Genomic DNA, 19,489 nt, shown 5'->3' with positions numbered 1-19,489 from the left:
AAACTTAAATTTTAATATGAAAGTTTTATAATAGTATTCCCTCCCTCCCTCCCTATTTTCTATCAAGTGCCTTTCACTAGTGCAAGAGATTGCGTTGGGAGATTTCAGATGGAACACTTTAGAGCAGGGCACAGTGGCACGTACCTGTAATCCCAGTGACTTGGGGAGGCTGAGGCAGACTTGGCAACTTAGCAAGACCCTGTTTCCAAAGTGGGGCCGTGAGGGTGGGAATATAGCTCAGTGTTAAAATACTTCTAATTTCCAGTATCAAAAACAAAAAAATGATGACTCACTTTAGAATTAACCCGAGACTATTGTATTAATTGTAGCCAAAATATTACTCTAATGACTTATAAAACTTTTTCATGATCAAAAGCATATTCTTCAATATATTATCCTTGATATTATTTTATAATACATATTTAAAAGTGAAGCTGTATAATATAAAGTGTAGAAGTCTGAATCCACAGAAAATTTAAGAACAATTGATTTCCATGTTAAATGACTTGATTGTAGACCAGAGTTGTCATATTCTAAATTTGATGTCATACTGTCAGTTTTAAAATGCCCCTAAGAAGGCTTGGTTATTTGACAGGGAAAGGAGTAAAGGCAGAGGCACAATACTTCCTGTTTCAGCTAATTTTAAATATCTGGAATTTGCTTATAAAATGATGAAAATTTAGATTTAGGAAAATTCATACAAAAGCCCAATTCCAGTTGTTGTCTGCGTTTGATGAAAATGCTCTAGTAAGGGGAAATGCCATTTTTCAATCTGTTTAACTTAGAACTTATGAGCCCTTTCTAACTGTGCACTCTTAGACTTAAATATGGAGGTTAGGATAAGGGTGGGAGACGTGGAGGTACCTAAGGATGGGAAAGATGAAAGAGATGCAAACTCTATTTTTTCACTGAAAGCAAATTCCAGATATTGGAAATCAGTTGGAACCAGAAGGTATTTTGGTTCTTCCCTCTCCTCCTTTTTCACTTGCAAATAAAAAAAGGATCTTTCCATACAGGGGGAAAGTCATTCATACAGTGGTTTAAAATGCAGTGAGAGCTTTAATGGATTTTTCAGTATACCTATAATTTACGTAGGTAAGTTGATTTTTTTAAAATTGCTTGCATTTTTAAAGCCTTCAAATCTAGGTTTTTGCGTTAATAAAAGGTCCTGACTCATTACTAAAGTCCCTGATAAGACTTATGATCTAATAGGAGAGCAGAGTCCCAATGTATCACTGATGCAGAGAATGTCTGATATGCTATCAAGATGGTTTGAAGAAGCAAGTGAAGTTGCACAGAGCAATAGAGGACGAGGAAGATCTCGACCAAGAGGTAATTTTTCTTATTAAAGTCATTGGAAAACTGGCAAAAGCTGTTTATGAAAACTGTTTATTAGTGTCATCTAAATGATACTGTTTTATACCTATAGTAACCACAAAATTTGTATGGTTTGTCTGTTCCACTTACTCTAAATCTAACCTTTATTTTATTTATCTCACAAAACAAAACAAAAACAGCAAAGAGTCTGAGATTCCCCATTTTTAAGCCCTTTTAAAATGCACTTTGAGAATAGAAATGTGCAAGATTCTATGAGCAAATTTTTGTATAATTGAAAAGATTGATTAGTTTAACAAGAATATGTTGTGGGTAGATTTTTTTTTCCCTCTCTCAATTAAACTTATTTGGTCAAGTGAACCACACCACAGTGACTGTTCTGGTTTTCTAAAATTATGAATTTGTATTTGCTTTCAGGTGTGTGTATGTTTCGTGAATGCATCTTTTTGGAATTATTGTTTATTAAAGCATGTAAAATTTGAGTTTTGCACTAACATGTTTTTTGAAGGTGGAACAAGTCAGTCAGATGTTTCAACTCTTCCTACGGTCCCCTCAAGTCCTGATTTGGAAGTGGGTGAAACTGCAATGGATGTAGATACTCCAGCTGAACACTTCCTTCAACCTTCTACGTCCTCTGCTGTGTCTGCTCAGGTTCATTCAACATCCTCTTCCACAGAAAGCCCTCATTCTACTTCTTTGCTATCATCTCCAGACAGTGAACAGAGGCAGTCTGTTGAGGCATCTGGACACCATACCCATCATCAGTCTGGTGAGGATGTTACTCTTCAAGTAGGCTGTTGTTCATCTTGATTTCTGATAATGGAAACATTATAGGTTGTTTTGAAAGATGCTAAATCACACCAACTTCTTTCTGGAATAAATGATCAAAGTGACATGAAATATATGCAATATATGAACATGTGACCAAACACAAAATTCAAGTGTGCCTAACTTGTATGAATTTTAACACATAGCAGGAATCTTTAGTTTATACAGAACAGTTTTAAAAATAGTATGTACCAACAGGTAGTGTTTTGACATAGTTGAATGCACTTGACTTAAAGATTATTTTACGAACCATTATACACCAAAACATCTTTCTAGATTTACTTGGTTGTGTATGTATATTAAGCAGATAGTAAAAATGTAGCTCATTGTTATTAGTTCTGTTGGATTTATATTCTTGATTATTTTTTTCCTCACATCATGAAATACTTTCAGTATGCTCTCTGTGGTGGATTGGATGTGGTCTCTTGCCGATAACATAATACACTTACAAACAAAAAGAATTGTTTCTCCAATACATTTATGTGAAAAGAATTATTTTAGTAAATTCTTATTTTCTTGACACTTGATGCTATCGAAAATAAATTCATTCCTGAATTGTTAAAATAACATTTTATCTAAGTATGTTTCAACGTTTTTTTCTCCCAACTATGGAATGTACAATATATATAATAGTAATTTTTAGTAGATATGTGTATGGTTTAGTTGACATTTTAACCAAATACATGTAATTATAATAACCAATAGAAGTTTATTGTCCCCCCCAAGGTTTTCCTAAGGAATAATTTTACTTGACATTGAAGCAAAAGCATTAGCACCAGATACAGCTGGCATTCCAAGCTGAAACCTAAAAAAATTTCTAACAGCTTCACTGCCAAGCTGTCATTTATTTTTGCTTCTCTAGACACTGATGCCAGTTCACCATATATGGGATGTTTTAAATTAAGCACTATTTTTTCAGTATATCTCATTTTTAGCAATTCATTTTCAGTTTCTATGGGAATAGAAGCCAAGTCAATTACATAACTGTTAGCAGTATGTACATTTTATAATGATAAAAGCTAAAGCTGACCTACAAAATCAGTTTTTTCAAGTTTTGATTGACACAGCATTTCAACTTAAGGGCAAATACAGTATTTTGTTGGATTTGAGAGGTAGGGCAAAAGGAGTTAAAAGTTCTGTTTTCCAAAGCAGGTAAATTGGTAGAAGCAAAAAATTTTAAAGTGATAGCATTTACATGATGAATCTTCATGTAAATGGTTATGTCTTTCCTTCATTTCCTTCATTTTCTTGCATTTCCTTTCTCATTTTTATTAGTGAAGGGAAGGGACAGTGTGAAAAATGGCCAGGCAAACCTCCACAGTGCTTGAACCCTGATTTTTTGCTTTTCTTAGTCTACAACTCAATCGTGATGGTGAAGAAAGTCATGACCACTTTCAGAGGGTGTCACCTGAGGTGGGATCGGAAGAGTCCACGCTGTTGCTGTCCATCTATACAAGACTGTCTTCCCCTTCACATCGCTCAGAATTAGCATTCCCTCCATCCGTGCCCCGCCCTCAGCTAGCAGCTTTTCATTTATGATGAAAAGAAAAGCATTCATTTTCCTACTATTGAATCTCCCAACTTTCCAACATCTGTATCCCATTGTCTGTGGTAGAAGCAGAAACACGTTTTGGAAGAAATGTATCTATTCCTGTCAAAAGCTAACTGATGCAGCGCCCATCCTTTTCCAGTTTCTCAAGGACTTTCCTCCTCTCACATCATTATTTCCTTTTCTGCTGAATTCTTCCTTTTGACCACAAACCTGCTCTTGTCTCCTTTCGGTAAAAGATCCACTCTTTTTAGAAGACATGTCTCTGTTAGTATCTTCGTAGATTTTATTTGATACATACAGTTTCATTTAAAAGTCTGTCTCCTCCTTGTCATTGATGACACCACATTTGCCTGTTTTACTGGTGATCAGTTGTGGCTGGGTTGGAGTCCGAGTGTCTTGTGTGCTTCTGTGGTAGTTGGACCTGTTAGTCCTGGTTCTCTTGTCTTTTCTATGTACTCTGTTCCTAGGTGATTGTATCGTTCCCCATAGATATTAATGTTCTCATAGTTATAACAACTATCTGATCTTACACCTTGAGTTCCAGCCTCCCGTGTGCAACTGTTGTTTGTAACATTTCTTTTTGATTATGTTTAGACATCTTAAATTTAATCTGTTCAACTGAAACTTTATTCAGCCTCCTACCCTCTCTTTATACCTAATCAGTTCCATCTTAGTTCTCTTATGGCTAAATTATATTACTTGTTTGCTTATTTTAATAACCCATGAGTTATTGATTGTTTCCTTTCCTTTCTGTGTCATACCCAGTTAATCAGCAGGTCCTATTGGTTCTGTTTATGAAATAGTTTTACTTCCTTCCCTTTCATCATCATTTCTGATCTCCTAATTGGTCTCTTTGGCATCTACTTTGTTTCTGTATGTTATTATCCATGGAGCAGCCAGAATGAGTATTTTAAAATGTTGTTCAAATTCTAACTGCTGTGTTAAACCCACCAAACTCCTTGTTGTGGACCTACAATGACCTGCATGACCTTCATCTGATTCCACTTTCCCAGTCCATGATGAACATTTTGTTCCAGACGTACTGATTTCCTTTCATTTCCTTTACTGTGTCAAATTCTCTTCTGCTCCTGTCTGTCCTTTTGATTCTAAATCTAAATTCTTACTGTTCTCTGTACCTGGAAAGCCTACCCTATAACTTATCACATGGCCAACCTCTTTTTTCCTTAGGTCTCAGCTCAACTGGTACCCAAGAGAGGTCTTTCATAACTATCCTAGATAGAGTACTTTTCTACTCTCCCAAACTTTTACACTCTTTTCTACTACCCTGTTTATTTCCTGAGAAGTACTTTTTTTTTTTTTTTTTTTTTTTCCATTTTCATTGGTTTGTCTATTTCTTTTACTGGAATATGCTCTCAGGCAAACAGGGACATTGTCTCATCTCTAATCTTTTGAGTGTGTCCCCCCCAACTCCTGCAGAAATAACCATCCTCTAATGATATTGTGAGACATTTAGTTACCTGTAAACTGGTGTAGTATATTCAGTGTTATTTTGATGAGTGAGAGATGCTGTGTTCAGGGATCCAGTTATCATTTGGGACCCATTATCTGCCTTCACTGCCTAGTCTATAAAAGACTGTGTAGATAATTTTTCTTAACCTTGTTCCAAATATATTTTAAGGTAACTTATAGAAATACTTTTAAAAAAATAATGTGATTGGTACCAGCTGTGGTGGTGCATGCCTGTAATCCAAGTGTTTTGGGAGACCTAGACAGGAGAATCACAAATTTGAGACCACCCTCGCAATTGGGCAAGGCCCTAAGCAATGTAGAGAGACCCGGTCTTAAAACAAAAAGGATTGGGGATGTAGCTCAGTGGTAAGCACCCCTAGATTCAATCCCCAGTACAAGCCTCAAATCATGTGACTGAATAAATAAATGAGTAAATTGGGAAAATAGAAATATAGGTGGAATAAAAAATAAGCCACCAATTAGGGGAATGTACAAAAAAATTAATGATCTGAGGAATAGAACATCTAGAAGAGAGAGAGACTAGTTTTGGGAGTTAAATTAGGAAAATGAATAGAAATTTTAATAAGTGAAATCTGAATCAGTCCTTTCCTTCTTTTCCTCTTTAATTTTTATATTTTTGAAATTTATTTTAATTTAAATGTCAGATCAGTGGAAACCATGTTCTGTATACATAGATCAGAATTTAATTATTCATTTTGGTTCTTGTACATGATTTTTTTTTTGAAAATTAAACAAAACATTGCTTTTTAAAGTGTATTTTTAAAAAATAGTTTTTTTAGTTTAGATGGACAAAATACCTTTATTTTATTTATTTATATGTGGGGCTGAGGATTGAACCCAGTGCCTTACAACTGCTAGGCAAGTGCTATACCACTGAGCTATAACCCCAGACATTAAAATGAAGTCTTCATAATTTATTTATGAAAAGGATCTCATATTAAGTCTAGAATATTTTATTTTCTCAGTAATGCCTACCCTATCTATGTTATTTCTGAAACTAAGCCTGGAAATGTTTTCATTTAATGGCTTATTTGTAAAATTTTCCCATTTTAAGAAGCTTTTTTGGAGAGAGTACTAAATGAAACAGTCTTTCTCGTATGTTATAGCTTAATATTTTCCTTTGATTTCATCTTAACTTATTTAAGGAATAGGATTATAGAAAACAGTAACTTTGGATTGGGTAAGGATATCAGTACAAAATTGAGTTTGTCCAGGTGATTGAGTTTGTCCTATAGATAATAAAGGCATGATGTGAAGTTAGAATCAAGAGGTACTTTATTTTTCTCTTATCCGAGTGAACTTAAGTTATTAGGGAGAATAAGCTTGGAGTCTTTCAGAAGAAAACAAAAGCAGGGTTAGAACGTTCAGGAATAGGAGCACAGACTTCTTGTAGCAATTCCTGGTACTTCCTTAGTTTCTGTTATTGTCTTTAAAATTCAATCTAAAATATTCATTGTATTAATTTTTTAGTTTGGTTTTATGTTAACAGAAACTGATGCTCTGTCCAGCTCGTGGTGGCATCCTCCTATAATTTCAGTGACATTCCAGGCTGGCCTGAGCAACTTAGCAATATCCTATCTCAAAATAAAAAAGACTGGGGATGTAACTCAGTGATAAAGCACTCCTGGGTTCCATCCCCCACACCAAAACCAAACAAATACAAATTTTCTAAATATTATGTATATTTGTGTGTACATTTTTTTGTTGATTAACCTTTATTTTATTTCTATGTGGTGCTGAGAATCGAACCCAGTGCTTCACACATGCCAGGCAAGCCCTCTACCACTGAGCCACAATCCTAGCTCCATGTGTGTACATTTTTAAAAGGATATAATTTGTATTTGTATGTCTTAAGCTGCTAAGCATACTGTTTATTTAGTTAATTGGTGACTACTTTTCCTAGCCTCATTTTAAAAAAAATAATAAACTAAGGGAGAAGAAAGCCACCAATCAGCCTTAAAAATAGACAGAAACAGCACTGGAAACAATAAATGGTTCCTAAGATTATCATAACTAAATCTTGGTTTTTCAAGGTATAGTGCATCAGTGCGTGGAACCTGCTGTTTATTTGTCACATCACTAAGTGTTTCTAGGATGGAGGCATCTACCCTCATAAAATATCTTGGAAGTTCATGAGAGAGGGTTTGGAACTCCAGTGAAATTGGATGAATTTTTTGTGATTTTTTTGCTGTTTTTGGTTTTTGGAAGAATTTCACAGATAAGTAAATATTCCCTTATTATGGTAGATTTCTTTTGAAGGGTAAAATGATGAACCTTATGGCTATATAATAATGCTTTATATTATGTTACTAAAAGCATTACTGTTATGCTGACTGTAAACATAGTATCTATATAGAAATGTATAGGAGGCAGCTGTGCCCAGTTGCAAGAACTAACAATGAGAGACAGTGATGATACTTGAATATTTTATGAAATCTTAACTACCCATTAACAAGTTGAATAAAATTATTTATAATAATGACCACAGTGTGCAGAAGACATGTTTGGGTAACTCTAAGATGGCAGCTGGCGTTGAGCCAAGAGGTGGCGCATAGTGTTAACATGACGTGATCTACTTTTGCCTGATTAGTTAATGTCTCCTTTGTGCTAGTGGTCAACAGATATTCCTCATTCTTTCTTGATTGGTACCGAGGGGCGTGCTTCAATTGTGCTAATCCTAAGCTGATTGGCTGCCTTAGGTATATAAGACACACCTATAGGAAGCACCAGGGATAACCGGATAAGACACACCTCTAGGTCGCTGGGCAGGGGATAAGCAGCACCTCTGATCGATCGCAGAAGGCAGATGGCAGATCACAGAAGAAGCACCTCTGATAGCACGCACCTTTAGTTTGCAGGATGCAGGACTCTAAGAAGATACAGATCTCTGAAAGTGTAGCCTCTCGGATAAGCAAAGATTTTCCTTTAAGCAAAGCCTTTTCTTCCTCTCTCTCTTGTCTTCTGAAACTTCCTTTATAAGCTAAGGAACAAGCAAACAAGCAAGAAAGTAGCCCACTAAAGAAAGATAGTAGAAGTAGTTCGATTCCAGTCCACCTCCGAAAAATACCCGCACAATTGTTGCTGCAGGCGGTAACAATATCCGTCGGCGACTGTTGCCACGGGCGGCGACAACAGTGATAAGAGGTTAGTGTCTCTGGCATGGTTGATATGTTAAGTAGTAAAACAGAATTTTCACCCTTAGAATCTGTATACAAGAGGCTGAGAGTTATTTAGTAGTTTGTATAATTTGCCATCACTGAGAGAAATTCTACATGATCTACAACTATAAACACCTTTACCCATATGTGGTTATAGCTGATGAAGTTGTTTATGCACAGCTCCAAAGCCAGTTCCTCCTCTTACCCCTGGAGTCCATCTCCTTTGATCTACTCCAGAACCTCTTCCCTGCAGTGGCTTACTTTATATGCATTAACTTTTCTCCTCCCCCCAATTAAACATTTTCCATTAGAACATAAACATGCATATTGTTTCCCAAATTAAATCACAGGAACCTCTCTTGACTCTCTTTCCCCACCAACAATCATCTAATTTCTCTTTCCCTACCAACCAGACTTCTACCAAGAGTACGTGTGCTTTGTATCTCTGCTTCATTACCTCCCGGTCCTCTTGAACCTGCTGCACTCTGGTTCTGGCCCATATTATTACGCTGAAACAGCTCTGTTCAATGTCATTATTACTTACATGTTGCAAAATCTAGAGCTCAGTGTCTTTTTCCAGTGCGTTACCAGCATGTGATACAACTGCATGCTCCATCCTCTTGACACACTGTTTTCGCTTATCCTGCAGAACTCTGGTCACTCAAGTTCTCCAGCCCTCGGTCAGGCTCTTCTTCACGCCCTTCCTCTTCGTCAGCATCGATGTTCACTTTGTAGACCTCTTCCGGCATCAGTGCTGTCCGGGAGCTTACAGTAACGTCACCAGTGACACTGGATCTCTTTCTCCTGTGAGAGCCAGTCTTTGTCTGTCCCCTTGGATCTGTATTTGTTTTCTCTTCTCCCCGCCACCATTGTTCATTCTTCATTGTTCCTCACTGCAATAAATGATAACTCTTTTCCAGTTGCTTAGGCCAGAAGCACTGGGACCATTCTGTATCTAAACTTTCAACAAATTCTCTTACTTTTACCTTTAAAATATATCTTACATCTCGACGAGCTTCTCCCCGAGCTTTGCCCTCGCTCTGTTCCCCTTGGCACGCTCTTCTCTAGGTATCTGTGTGGGTCACTCCCTCACATCCTTAGGTCTTTGTTCAAGACACCTTATACGAGAAGCCTTTCCCAGGGACCAGGTACAGACGACAGCCCCTCCTACCATCTCCTTCCCTCCCTGATCAGTTTCTTGGACAGGTGTCATGTGCTGTGCCACCATGGGATACTGCAGACACGTGTGTGTTTGCAGATGTCTGTTTTTCCCTTAGAACACAAACTTCACAGGAGTAGGGGCTTATTTTGTACAACTATTTATTCTCAAAGCCTCATACATGGGGAACACTCAACGGATACCTTTTTGCAGAATTTCCTGTTGTTTTTCTTTTCATCTGGATCACTTCTTCAGATAAAGGTTAAGAAAGTATCCTTATATAAATCTTTTTAGACTGGAGAAAGAAGAAAAAGTAAATGACAATTCTAACATAAGAAATATGTAGCTACAAATCTGATATATAACTTGCACTTTAGAGTGCTTTCTAAGGACTATAAATGCATAACTTTTTATCATTTTAATTAAATTTCATTAATTTGAGTGCAATTAGTGAAGTACTTTTAAAATTTTATATATAGACTAGATCATTTAACCGATACTTTACAATTGGTATTTATTTCCTAGTGTCATTTTGTTAAAAATGTTAAAAGTGAGAATTAGGAAAGGAATGTTCAGTTTTAAAATCCTTTTTACTGGGGATGTAGTGTAGCTTAGTGGCAGAGTGTGTGTTTAGCACAAAGAAAATCCTGGGGTTCAGTCTGCAGCACCAAACATAAAATAGTATTTTGCTTATGGAGGAGTTTATTTTTGTTTTGTTTAATTACTTAAATATTCTTAGAAAAATGTGTGTCTAATTCATCATAGTTTTAAAGAGAAGCATTTGTGCATAGTTTCTCATAATTTAATGACCAGTAATTTCTTCTTTAGCAGTAATTTGTTTTTCTTTTTCAGTTGAGTGTTTAATTTATATTCTTTCCCTCTTTAATATGTTATCAAATTCTTCTTATTTTCCATCTTATTACTTTCTCTTGACCTTTCTTTTCCTGTCTGTGTCAGAATTTTTAAGGGGGCCTGAGATAGCTTTGCTCCGTAAGCGCCTGCAACAACTGAGGCTTAAGAAGGCTGAGCAGCAGAGGCAGCAAGAGCTCGCTGCACGAGCCCAGCAGCAGCCTTCCACTTCTGGTCAGTCTTCTCAGGAGGGCTCTTCACAGGACCCTCGGGCTTCAGGTTATTAATGTCAAGTGTCCTTAAGCAGCTGATAGCATTGTTGTTTAATCTTGCTGCCGTGTAATGAGATGCTTCCCTGTCCCCGTTCAGAATGAGAGCTAATGTGCTTCAGCTTATTAGCTTATCCCCTCCCTTGCACATAGGGGTGCCCACATCTCAGGTGAGGGGACAGATTGGCAACCACATTGGCCAGAGGGGTGAATATAAAATAATACCTTATTTGTAATATATTTGGAAAAGGGCAAGAGTTTGCTACTTTTACAGCTTGGTGTACTTTGTAATAATTATCTAGTGAATTTAGAGCCTGCATTTATACTTCTATTAAAATTTTGTATATGCTGAAATGAATCTATGCTTATAGACTCTTAGCTCTTCTTCATTTTTTGTTTGCTTGCTGCTTTGATAGTTAACTAATACATAAACCTAGTAATGCTAGGTTTTAGAATTGTAGTATGCTTAGGCCATACTAACATGCCTAGTCAATCATTCCCTTCTGTCATCAGTTGAGGTTTTTTGATATTTGTTTGTTTATTCTTCGTATATACAATCAACTTTCTGATATATGGGCAGCAGAAGTACTCCATGGTCTCTTTTTGCTGTTCTTATATTATCAAAGTCTCATAAAACAGTGATAATCTGTGCCAATCGTATTTTGATGGCCCAATTAAGACCACAGAAATTTATAATACTAAGTAAACATTTGAGAGAATTAATGAAAGGCAGAACACAAAATAATTAAGAATTCCTTAATTCTTTTAAGATGGACAATATGTGCTGTAAATCCTGGAGTATAATTATTATAGTAATACTATATAATTATTATTATAGTAATAATAATTATTGTTATAAATGTTCACTTAGGTTGTCTACTAATGAGTTTATAAGACTTTGACATTCTGCCATCCTGAACATTGATGAGTTTGAGTGTTAATTACTTTAAGGACTCCTATTTAATTACTTGGGATTAGTCTGTACTGTATGTGAGCAGAACTGGACAACCATCTCTTTATGAATATCTGTTCTAGCAAGTTCCCTGGTGGCAAAAGCATGTTGTGTAATACTATGGTAATATAAAGTTAAACCACTTGTAATATAGATATGATGTTTGAAAAGAATCACGTTCTTCATGTACAATTCAGTGTTACATTAACAGAAGGGATTTAAGCCAGATGAAGGTGTCTCCTGAGTGTTTTTTTCTATAAGAGGTCTCTTCCTATGCCTAAAACTAGCAGTAGGAAAGTTTGATCAGATTACAGTAATGCCATTCATTAATAAAACTGTTAGGATTTCATGCTATAATAATACTTTAACCAAAGTGTTTTGAAAGTAATGTCATGAAACATAAAAATCAACAAAAAGGTAAATAATATGTCCCTACGTGTATAAATATCTTTACTGAAATTTAGCAGTTAACAAACCAAGTATTAAAGTGATATTAAGTATAAAGCAAAATTGTTTTCATTAACAAGAAAGAAGTGTACATTGTGGATGTTAGAAAAATACTTTGAGACTTAGTAACCTTTCATATCTGGCTCAGAATTGAAGCAGGTTCTTTTTAGAATTACAAATTTAGGGTGATTATATGGCCTCCATGAAATAAGATGGTTTTCTAATCTCTCAGTATCATTCTAATTAAATGCCGTCTGGTTTGGTGTATCCAGCTGATCTGTGGTGTTCTTTAAAAAGCTTATGTTGAGTAGACACCTGCCCAGATCTGCAAGTGAGAAACTTCATCTTTTCATTGTTAGCGGGCCCCATGTTGGTCCCTGAGGCAGCCCATTGGTCCAATGGAAGCAGCCTTGCTCCCAGCCAGGCAGGCTTCATTCTTTAGCTGGCAGCGAGGTGCTTAGTGGTTCAGACAGCTGCAGCTGGGCCCTCCTCAAGTCTCCTATGCGGCACACCTTTGTTCATTGGTCTGTGACTATTTTTACTGTGTCCTCACACGTCATAGGAACACTGTTGATACTTAAAAGCTTTAAAAACTGTTAATAAGGGACAACCAATACAATTTATATACTTTGTCCACTTAGTAAGTTTTGAATGTGAGGAAAAAGTTTGCTTAATGCAAATATTCTCATTTCAGAACATACAGATTATAAAATATTGTATAGAAATGAAATTCAAAAGGGATAGGTTTTTTAATTAAATAACAATTACAAAAACAATCATTACACGTAGTTTTGTGTGTGCGTGTGTGTGTTTGTGTGTGTGTGTGTGTGTGGACAGTAATTGATCCATTCTCTCATGATAGATGTTGCTACTGTCAGTACAGAAAGCACCAAAATTAGCATTCTAAGTTTAAATATTTTAGTAATAGAAGAATGTCCATTTCTCACATAAAAAGCATATTTCCTATTTTAACATGATATCTTTAGAGTAATAATCCTCCCAGCAAATGATACTTCTGTCATCCTTCCACCTGTTTAAGATTTTTAGGTATAAGGGGTTTAGAGGAAACATGACTGATTTGAAAAACACAAAAAATTAACAACCATAAGAAGAATTTCTGAATTACTACATTGTTTGGCAAATATTTCATTCTTGTTCAAGACACAGGACTCATGGGAATCTTTTGTGAAAGGCTAAGTGTAAGATGAATCCATAATACTTTATTCCTGTAGGGAAGTGAGATCAAAATATCAAACTACTTTGCAGAGATAGTAATCTACTTTTTTCTTTTGGGGTGGGACTGGGGATCAAACCCAGGGCTTTATGCTTGCATGGCAAACACTCTACCAAATGAGCTATCTCCCCAGCCCAGTAATCTACATTTTTAGCCGAGTTACATAGGAATGAACTTAATAGTGGTTAGTGATAATCTCAAATGGAATATTATCTATTTAGTTGTCAGTATTTTTTGGCAGTTGAAAACTAAACCATCATTCCAAGGTATCAAATGATACCACCTTCAGTTTCAAATTATTGTTTAAAGTGACTTACATAAAATGTTGTTAAAAGATTTTTTAAAAGTGATTTTCCTTTTATTTTCAGCTGTGAACTCTTTCATCAGAGTCTTCTGTGGAAGTTCTGATGTGAAAGGTGTCCATGTGGCTCTCTTGACTTAACCTGGAGGGGAGATGAGTGATGAGCCACCTGCTTGCCCTCATGCTGCTCCCAAGGTCTTCCGAGTTCAATTTGAAAAGCATTGCTCTGAAAGAATTTTGACACCTATAAATGATAATCCTTCAGAGCTAATTTCCAAAAATGAGATTTGTTTTTTCAAGTCAGAATATATTATTTTAAAATGTTTTTACTTTAGTTTTTTTTTTTAAAGCATATATATATTTTTTCCTACGCTGTTAAGAAATGTAACTACTTAGGAAATGCACTATACCTTTTTTTCTAGACTTCTAGGAAATACATATAAAATAGTTCAGTGATTATTTTTGTTGTTGTTGGTTTTTTGATCACAAAGAGGTAAATTTTTCTTCATTACATCATTACTTTGATATTAGACTGAATTTTTGCCTCGGCCCTATGACTGTATAACCTTGGACACAGGTCATTTGACTGCCTCATGCAGTTATTGATTTCTTTAGATAGTGTACCTTCCACAATTTACAGAGATGGCATAAGGGTGGGTTAGACTATAATGTATGTATAGGATTTATACTTCTTAATAGTAGCATCACTTACTGTTAAAATGTCCTCGCATCAAGAGCGCGCAAGGTCGATAAGAGTTCAGGGTTCTGGAATGAGCTCTATGTATGCGGACCAGGTGAATGCCCTTAACAGCTGCTGCAGAGGCATTCAGCATATGGCTGAGTTTAAGCCCGACTCTTCTTTTCCATTTCAGGTCCCTGAAGTCATGGGTCGCTGGCTCCTGCTCAGAGTGACAGCACCCTGTGGATTCTGCTGGTACTGGCCCGGCCACCACAGAGCCCCACTGGAGCATGGAGCCAGCCTAGAAAGGGTCAGGTAGGAACTGTTTTTTCACTTTATGGCACGGTTTTGCCAATTGGAAACAAACAAACAAACAAAAAAAACTAACTTTTATACCCCAGAAAAGGGTATAAAACATTGGTGATTAATTTTGAAAAAGGGCTTTTCAAAACTGAGCCATATTGGAAAAAATCAGCACTTACCGATGATGTACAAGTAGGCGCTTTATTTCCTTGGATTCTCCACAGCACACGTAATTGGAGCCACATTGTAGCTTTTCTCAAATGGATGCATTTGATCCATGGTTCTAGTGTTTGTAAAAGTAGTTAATAAATCGGGTATATTTACTCACTTCTGTAAGAACTCTTAAGTGGCAGAGTCCTAAGCAACTTTAAATGGTAATGTATTCCATAGTTTTCAGAACATTTTTGTGCCATTATTTTCCATCTAGTTATCGTATTTCTGAAAACCAGGGAAGTAGTAATAACAATTGCCCTTTCCTCTGTGCCACCTGAAAAGTTTATGTGGATGACCTCATTAAGTCTTCACAAGAACACTGTGGTAGATAGTATGATTGATAAGCCTCATTTTATAAGTGGAGAAAGTGAGACTTAAGCAATTAAAGAACTTGCCCAGAGTTACACTATTCCTGAGTAAAAAGCCACATTCAAAATCAAGAAGTCTGGATGAAGAGGTGTTGTTATTTACCTGTCAGATTATAATAGCAAATCTTTTCTACAGGGGAAGTTCTAGTGTTATTGCAATAGGGAGTTTTTTTCAAGACTGAACTACAAATATTTTTTGGAAGTAAACAGTAATTGACCATAATATACACTGAGCTTAGTCTTAAATGAGGTTTTACTTAAAATTGACTTCTACCTTAAAAAGAATGTAATTCTAGATGGGTGGCGCGGTAGCGCATGCCAGTAATCCTAGCAGCTGAATAGACTGAGGCAGGAGGATTACAAGTTCAAAGTGAGCCTCAGCAATTTAGCAAGACCCTGTCTCAAAATAAAAAGGACTGGGGATGTGGCTCACTGGTTTAATGCCCCTGGGTTCAATCCCCAGTACTAAAATTAAATAAATAAATAAAATAATTCTAAACACTTCAAGAAAGCTGATCAGCCATATTGCATTTAATAGTAAATTATCAGTAGACCATATATTCAGGTTTTATTTTGTGGTGGTGCTCTCTGGAAGATATTTTACAGAGAGATGGAAGCAGAGTGCACAAACTGTTGAAGCAGTATAAATTAATAATTACAAATTTTGATAATTTTGCTTTTGTGATGGTTATTAATATTTAAAAATATTTTTGTAAAAGGAGCTAGAGCCTTTCTTTGTATCATGTATGCATGCATAGTGATACAAAAGCATGTCACTTAAAATGTTTGTGTGACAGGGAAATACACTTTCCAAAAACAGTTGCATTATCCCAAGATTATAACTAAACTATTTTAGTTAAAATATTTTATGTAATTTATCTTATAAATAATATTTTGTAAATAAAATCCCAAGAGGGATTTCTTAATAAAGATTAGCCTTTCAGATGTATGGAATAACAAATAATTTTCCAGAAATTCACAATATCTGTAAGAGACTATAAATTCAAAAAGGAAACCCTTTTAGTTTAGAAGTATTTTTTGGTCTTAATTTAAGATTTAATCTTTTAAATATTTCAAGCCTGAAAACACAATTTTTCAGAGGTGACAGCATTCTAGATCATCAGTGTGGTTTCACTGACTTCTTAAAATTTATTAAAAAATTAAATCATGCATTCCATAATATTTATGGGAAAAATATTTGTAAGGAACATTTCTTAGAGAATTTATAGTTTTCTTTGACCTCTAATTTATTAAATGAGAGTACGATGATTGTTTATAGTAAATCCAAAGAGATGAACTGTGTCTTACAAGGGACTTTTAGAAGGTTTTTCTAATATTTATTTCACTGAGTCACAGTTTTTTTGTTTTTTTTTTTTTTTAACTTTAAAGAGTATGATTTTATTTCTAAAGATGACTACTTAACTGTTCTTCAGAAACAACAGTGTTGGGTTTAACTCTGAAGTGGATTAGTGACAAATCTTACAAAGAAAAGTAACATGGTAGATTAAGGAACTGATTGGAATTCTACCATTCTGGCTTTCTTTTTAGTTTCATGAAGACTTCTTTTAATGTTCTCATGAAGAGGTGATAAGGAAGGATGAGTAACAACTGTTATTCAATTATAGTCATGCTTTATCAGAATAAGATGGTGGAATATTTAAAGTTGAAGCAAGTAGATTGAGTAATGGGCTACAGATGTTTAAATGTACAAATGGAAGCAATCAAGTGATATAAGTGTTGTGAATTGAGGATATATTGGGAAAACCTCCCTCAGTTATCTGGTTGAGGATGATCTTCACTTAAAACTTTTTTTTCTTTTGGGGAAATGAAACGCCATCATGAGTAGAAGTGTCTCATTAATATTCACTAAGAGCTAGAGAACAGGATTTTAGAAGTTAAGAATTATTTTTATATTTTGGGAAGCTATGCTTCGTCCCCCACATTTTTCCCTTTTACTGTAGCTCTACTGGGATGCTGAAACCTAAATCAGGAGTGGGAAGGGACCACCTCCTTGTACAGGTTGAGTGTCCCATATCTGAAATGCTTCGTAAACAGAAGTACTTCACATTCAAATTTTTTGGATTTGGGAATATATGCATATACATAATGAGGTATTTTGGGGGATCCAATCCAGGTCTGAACATGAAATACATTTATGTTAGCTCATCATGTTTTCTGTATATCTCATACCCTGACATTGATGTTTTTACTTCAGTTTTGTTTTCACTGTGACTTGTCACATCAACCATCCAAAATTTTTTCAAATTTTTGGATTAGGGATGCTCAGCCTGTATTCCCCAGTACTTCGTATGAGGCTACTAGATTTGTAGCCTGATCATGAATAAACGAGAAGCTGAGGCCTAAAAGTGTGCTAATTACTGTCAAAAGCAGGTTTAAAATCAAAACTTACTTGAGGCAGCGGCATGGTGTGGTGCATGCCTGTAATCCCAACTGCTAGGAGGTTGAGGCAGGGCAATTACAACTTAGTGAAATCCTGTCTCAAAATAAAATAAAATAGGCTAGGGATATAACTCAGCAGTTGTGCATTTGTCTAGCATAGATAAAGTCCAGGGTTTGACCCCCAGTATCTTAAAAAAAAAAAAGAAAAAAAAAATACAAAAGAAGAAAAATCTTAAGCTTTCACAGAGTATAGTTTTAATATGCGCAATATATTACAGAATTTTTAACATTGTTTCTGTAAGGGTAATTACTTCCTTCTAAACCATTTCCTTTGTCTAACATTTTGATTTGAGCTCCTTATTCAGCTCATGGTACAACAAACAACATTTCACTAAGTGTGGTGAGCATCTCATTTCATGCTTTTGAATTCTCCAAGGAGAGCCATATTACTAGCTGGAGAGGGAATGTGAGAAAGACCAGGGAGTCTTCTGTTTGGCGGTGATACCCCAGTTCTAACTTTTATCTATCTTGCACTCTGTGCCTTTTCATATGCCTAAATGAATTTGATTTTAAAAGTATGTGCATGAAAGTAGAAGAATATTTTCCCCACTCATTCTCAAAGTTGCTAAATGCTTGCCTGAAATAACAATCTTAAGCACATGGCACTGCTTACTCACTGCTTAGAGAAAATACCACAGTACTTACTTCTATCCCTCCCTTATACATTGTTTCTTAAGCTTATAGATGATCATGACATTGCTGTGCAGTTTTCTGCTGCTTACTTTTAAGTTGAAATCTCATTTTTGTTTCAGATTCTCCTTCTTCTGTGGTTAACAAACAGCTCGGATCCATGTCACTTGACGAGCAACAGGGTGCGTGCAACAGGAGATGCGCTATGCCCATCCATCCATAGTTTTATTGCAATGCATAAACAAAGTTCTTTTCATTTTTACATAGCATTTCATTTTGATTATGGTCTTAACGTTAGTATTTTATAGGCTAAATCACTCCAGGTGGTATCGTGCACTAAGGGCCCCCTTGGCCTTTACAAATTACGTTCTGTGTGAACGCCTTTCTGTCTGATCTTCATGGAAAATCTGAATGTTTTCCCCGAAACAGTGTTTTAATGGATATGAACTATATCCATTTTTAAATGCTAGGTATATGTCATACAATCGTGTAGAACTGTGGGTGTGTGGTTGTCATATCACCTCACCACCCAGTTAGGAAGAGTCCTTTGAATGTAGTAATATTCCACTAGATTTATAGTAATGACACTTGATTTTGTGTCTCGTTTATCTGGTGGTCTGACTTCTGGTAGCTTTAACTCTAAGGAATATGCTTATGAACCCAGAGATAAGCTCACAGGCCACCCATCAGAAGGGAAAATGGCTTCCAGCAGAACCTGATAGGTTACTTATTTTTCCAGCTGTTTTACTAGACATCAAATACAGCACAGAGAGGGATTGAGTAAGGCATTCTGACAGAAAGGGGTATCTGAAAAGAAGGGTGGAGAAAGGAAGACTGTAAACGGCCAACATAGCCTGTGTGGAATTAGGGTAAATGGTTGACTCTTTCCACTTGGAGTTCCCTCAGGTATTCTGTCTTTTGTGACACAGTACGATAAATGTTACTGATTCTTGATGTTAAGTTATAAAGAATAATTTTAAATGCTTTTACTTTTTTCACTATTAAGAAAGGCAGGTGGGTGCCTGTTAAATTTTAGAAATATTTCTTTAGAAAACTTTTTTAAGTAACCAAAGCTATAAAATTTGGTTGACTGAAAAGTTTACGTATGTAAGCTGTCTCACTTGTTAACAGCAATAGGGAAATTAAATATTGCTGTATTATTTATGTAGGGTGAAGTAGGTCTAATTTTAACTATATCTTAGAGAAATTTTCTGAAACAAATTTTAAAACAGATTAGAAAACTTCGTCTTTACATTGAACC

At 35.7% G+C, this 19,489-nt stretch overlaps 1 protein-coding gene across 8 annotated transcripts in view; it reads left to right on the top strand.

Annotated features, from left to right (window-relative positions):
- Positions 1–19,489, top strand: part of DCAF6 (DDB1 and CUL4 associated factor 6) — a 110,658-nt gene that overhangs the window by 47,751 nt on the left and 43,418 nt on the right. For 3 of the 8 annotated variants that reach the window (XM_079106575.1, XM_079106576.1, XM_079106582.1), the window contains 4 exons: positions 1,213–1,332; positions 1,844–2,104; positions 10,481–10,651; positions 18,351–18,410. In XM_079106575.1, the coding sequence (XP_078962701.1) occupies positions 1,213–1,332; positions 1,844–2,104; positions 10,481–10,651; positions 18,351–18,410 (612 nt within the window). The remainder of the gene's footprint in view (positions 1–1,212; positions 1,333–1,843; positions 2,105–10,480; positions 10,652–18,350; positions 18,411–19,489) is intronic. The other 5 variants (XM_079106578.1, XM_079106579.1, XM_079106580.1 and 2 more) reach the window with 3 other exon arrangements.

Source organism: Sciurus vulgaris (assembly GCF_902686455.1).
Source record: "Sciurus vulgaris genome assembly, chromosome: 12".
Taxonomy (NCBI): domain Eukaryota; kingdom Metazoa; phylum Chordata; class Mammalia; order Rodentia; family Sciuridae; genus Sciurus; species Sciurus vulgaris.
The sequence above is the reverse complement of the archived record's forward strand: the minus strand, read 5'-3'. Positions and strand labels throughout refer to the sequence as shown.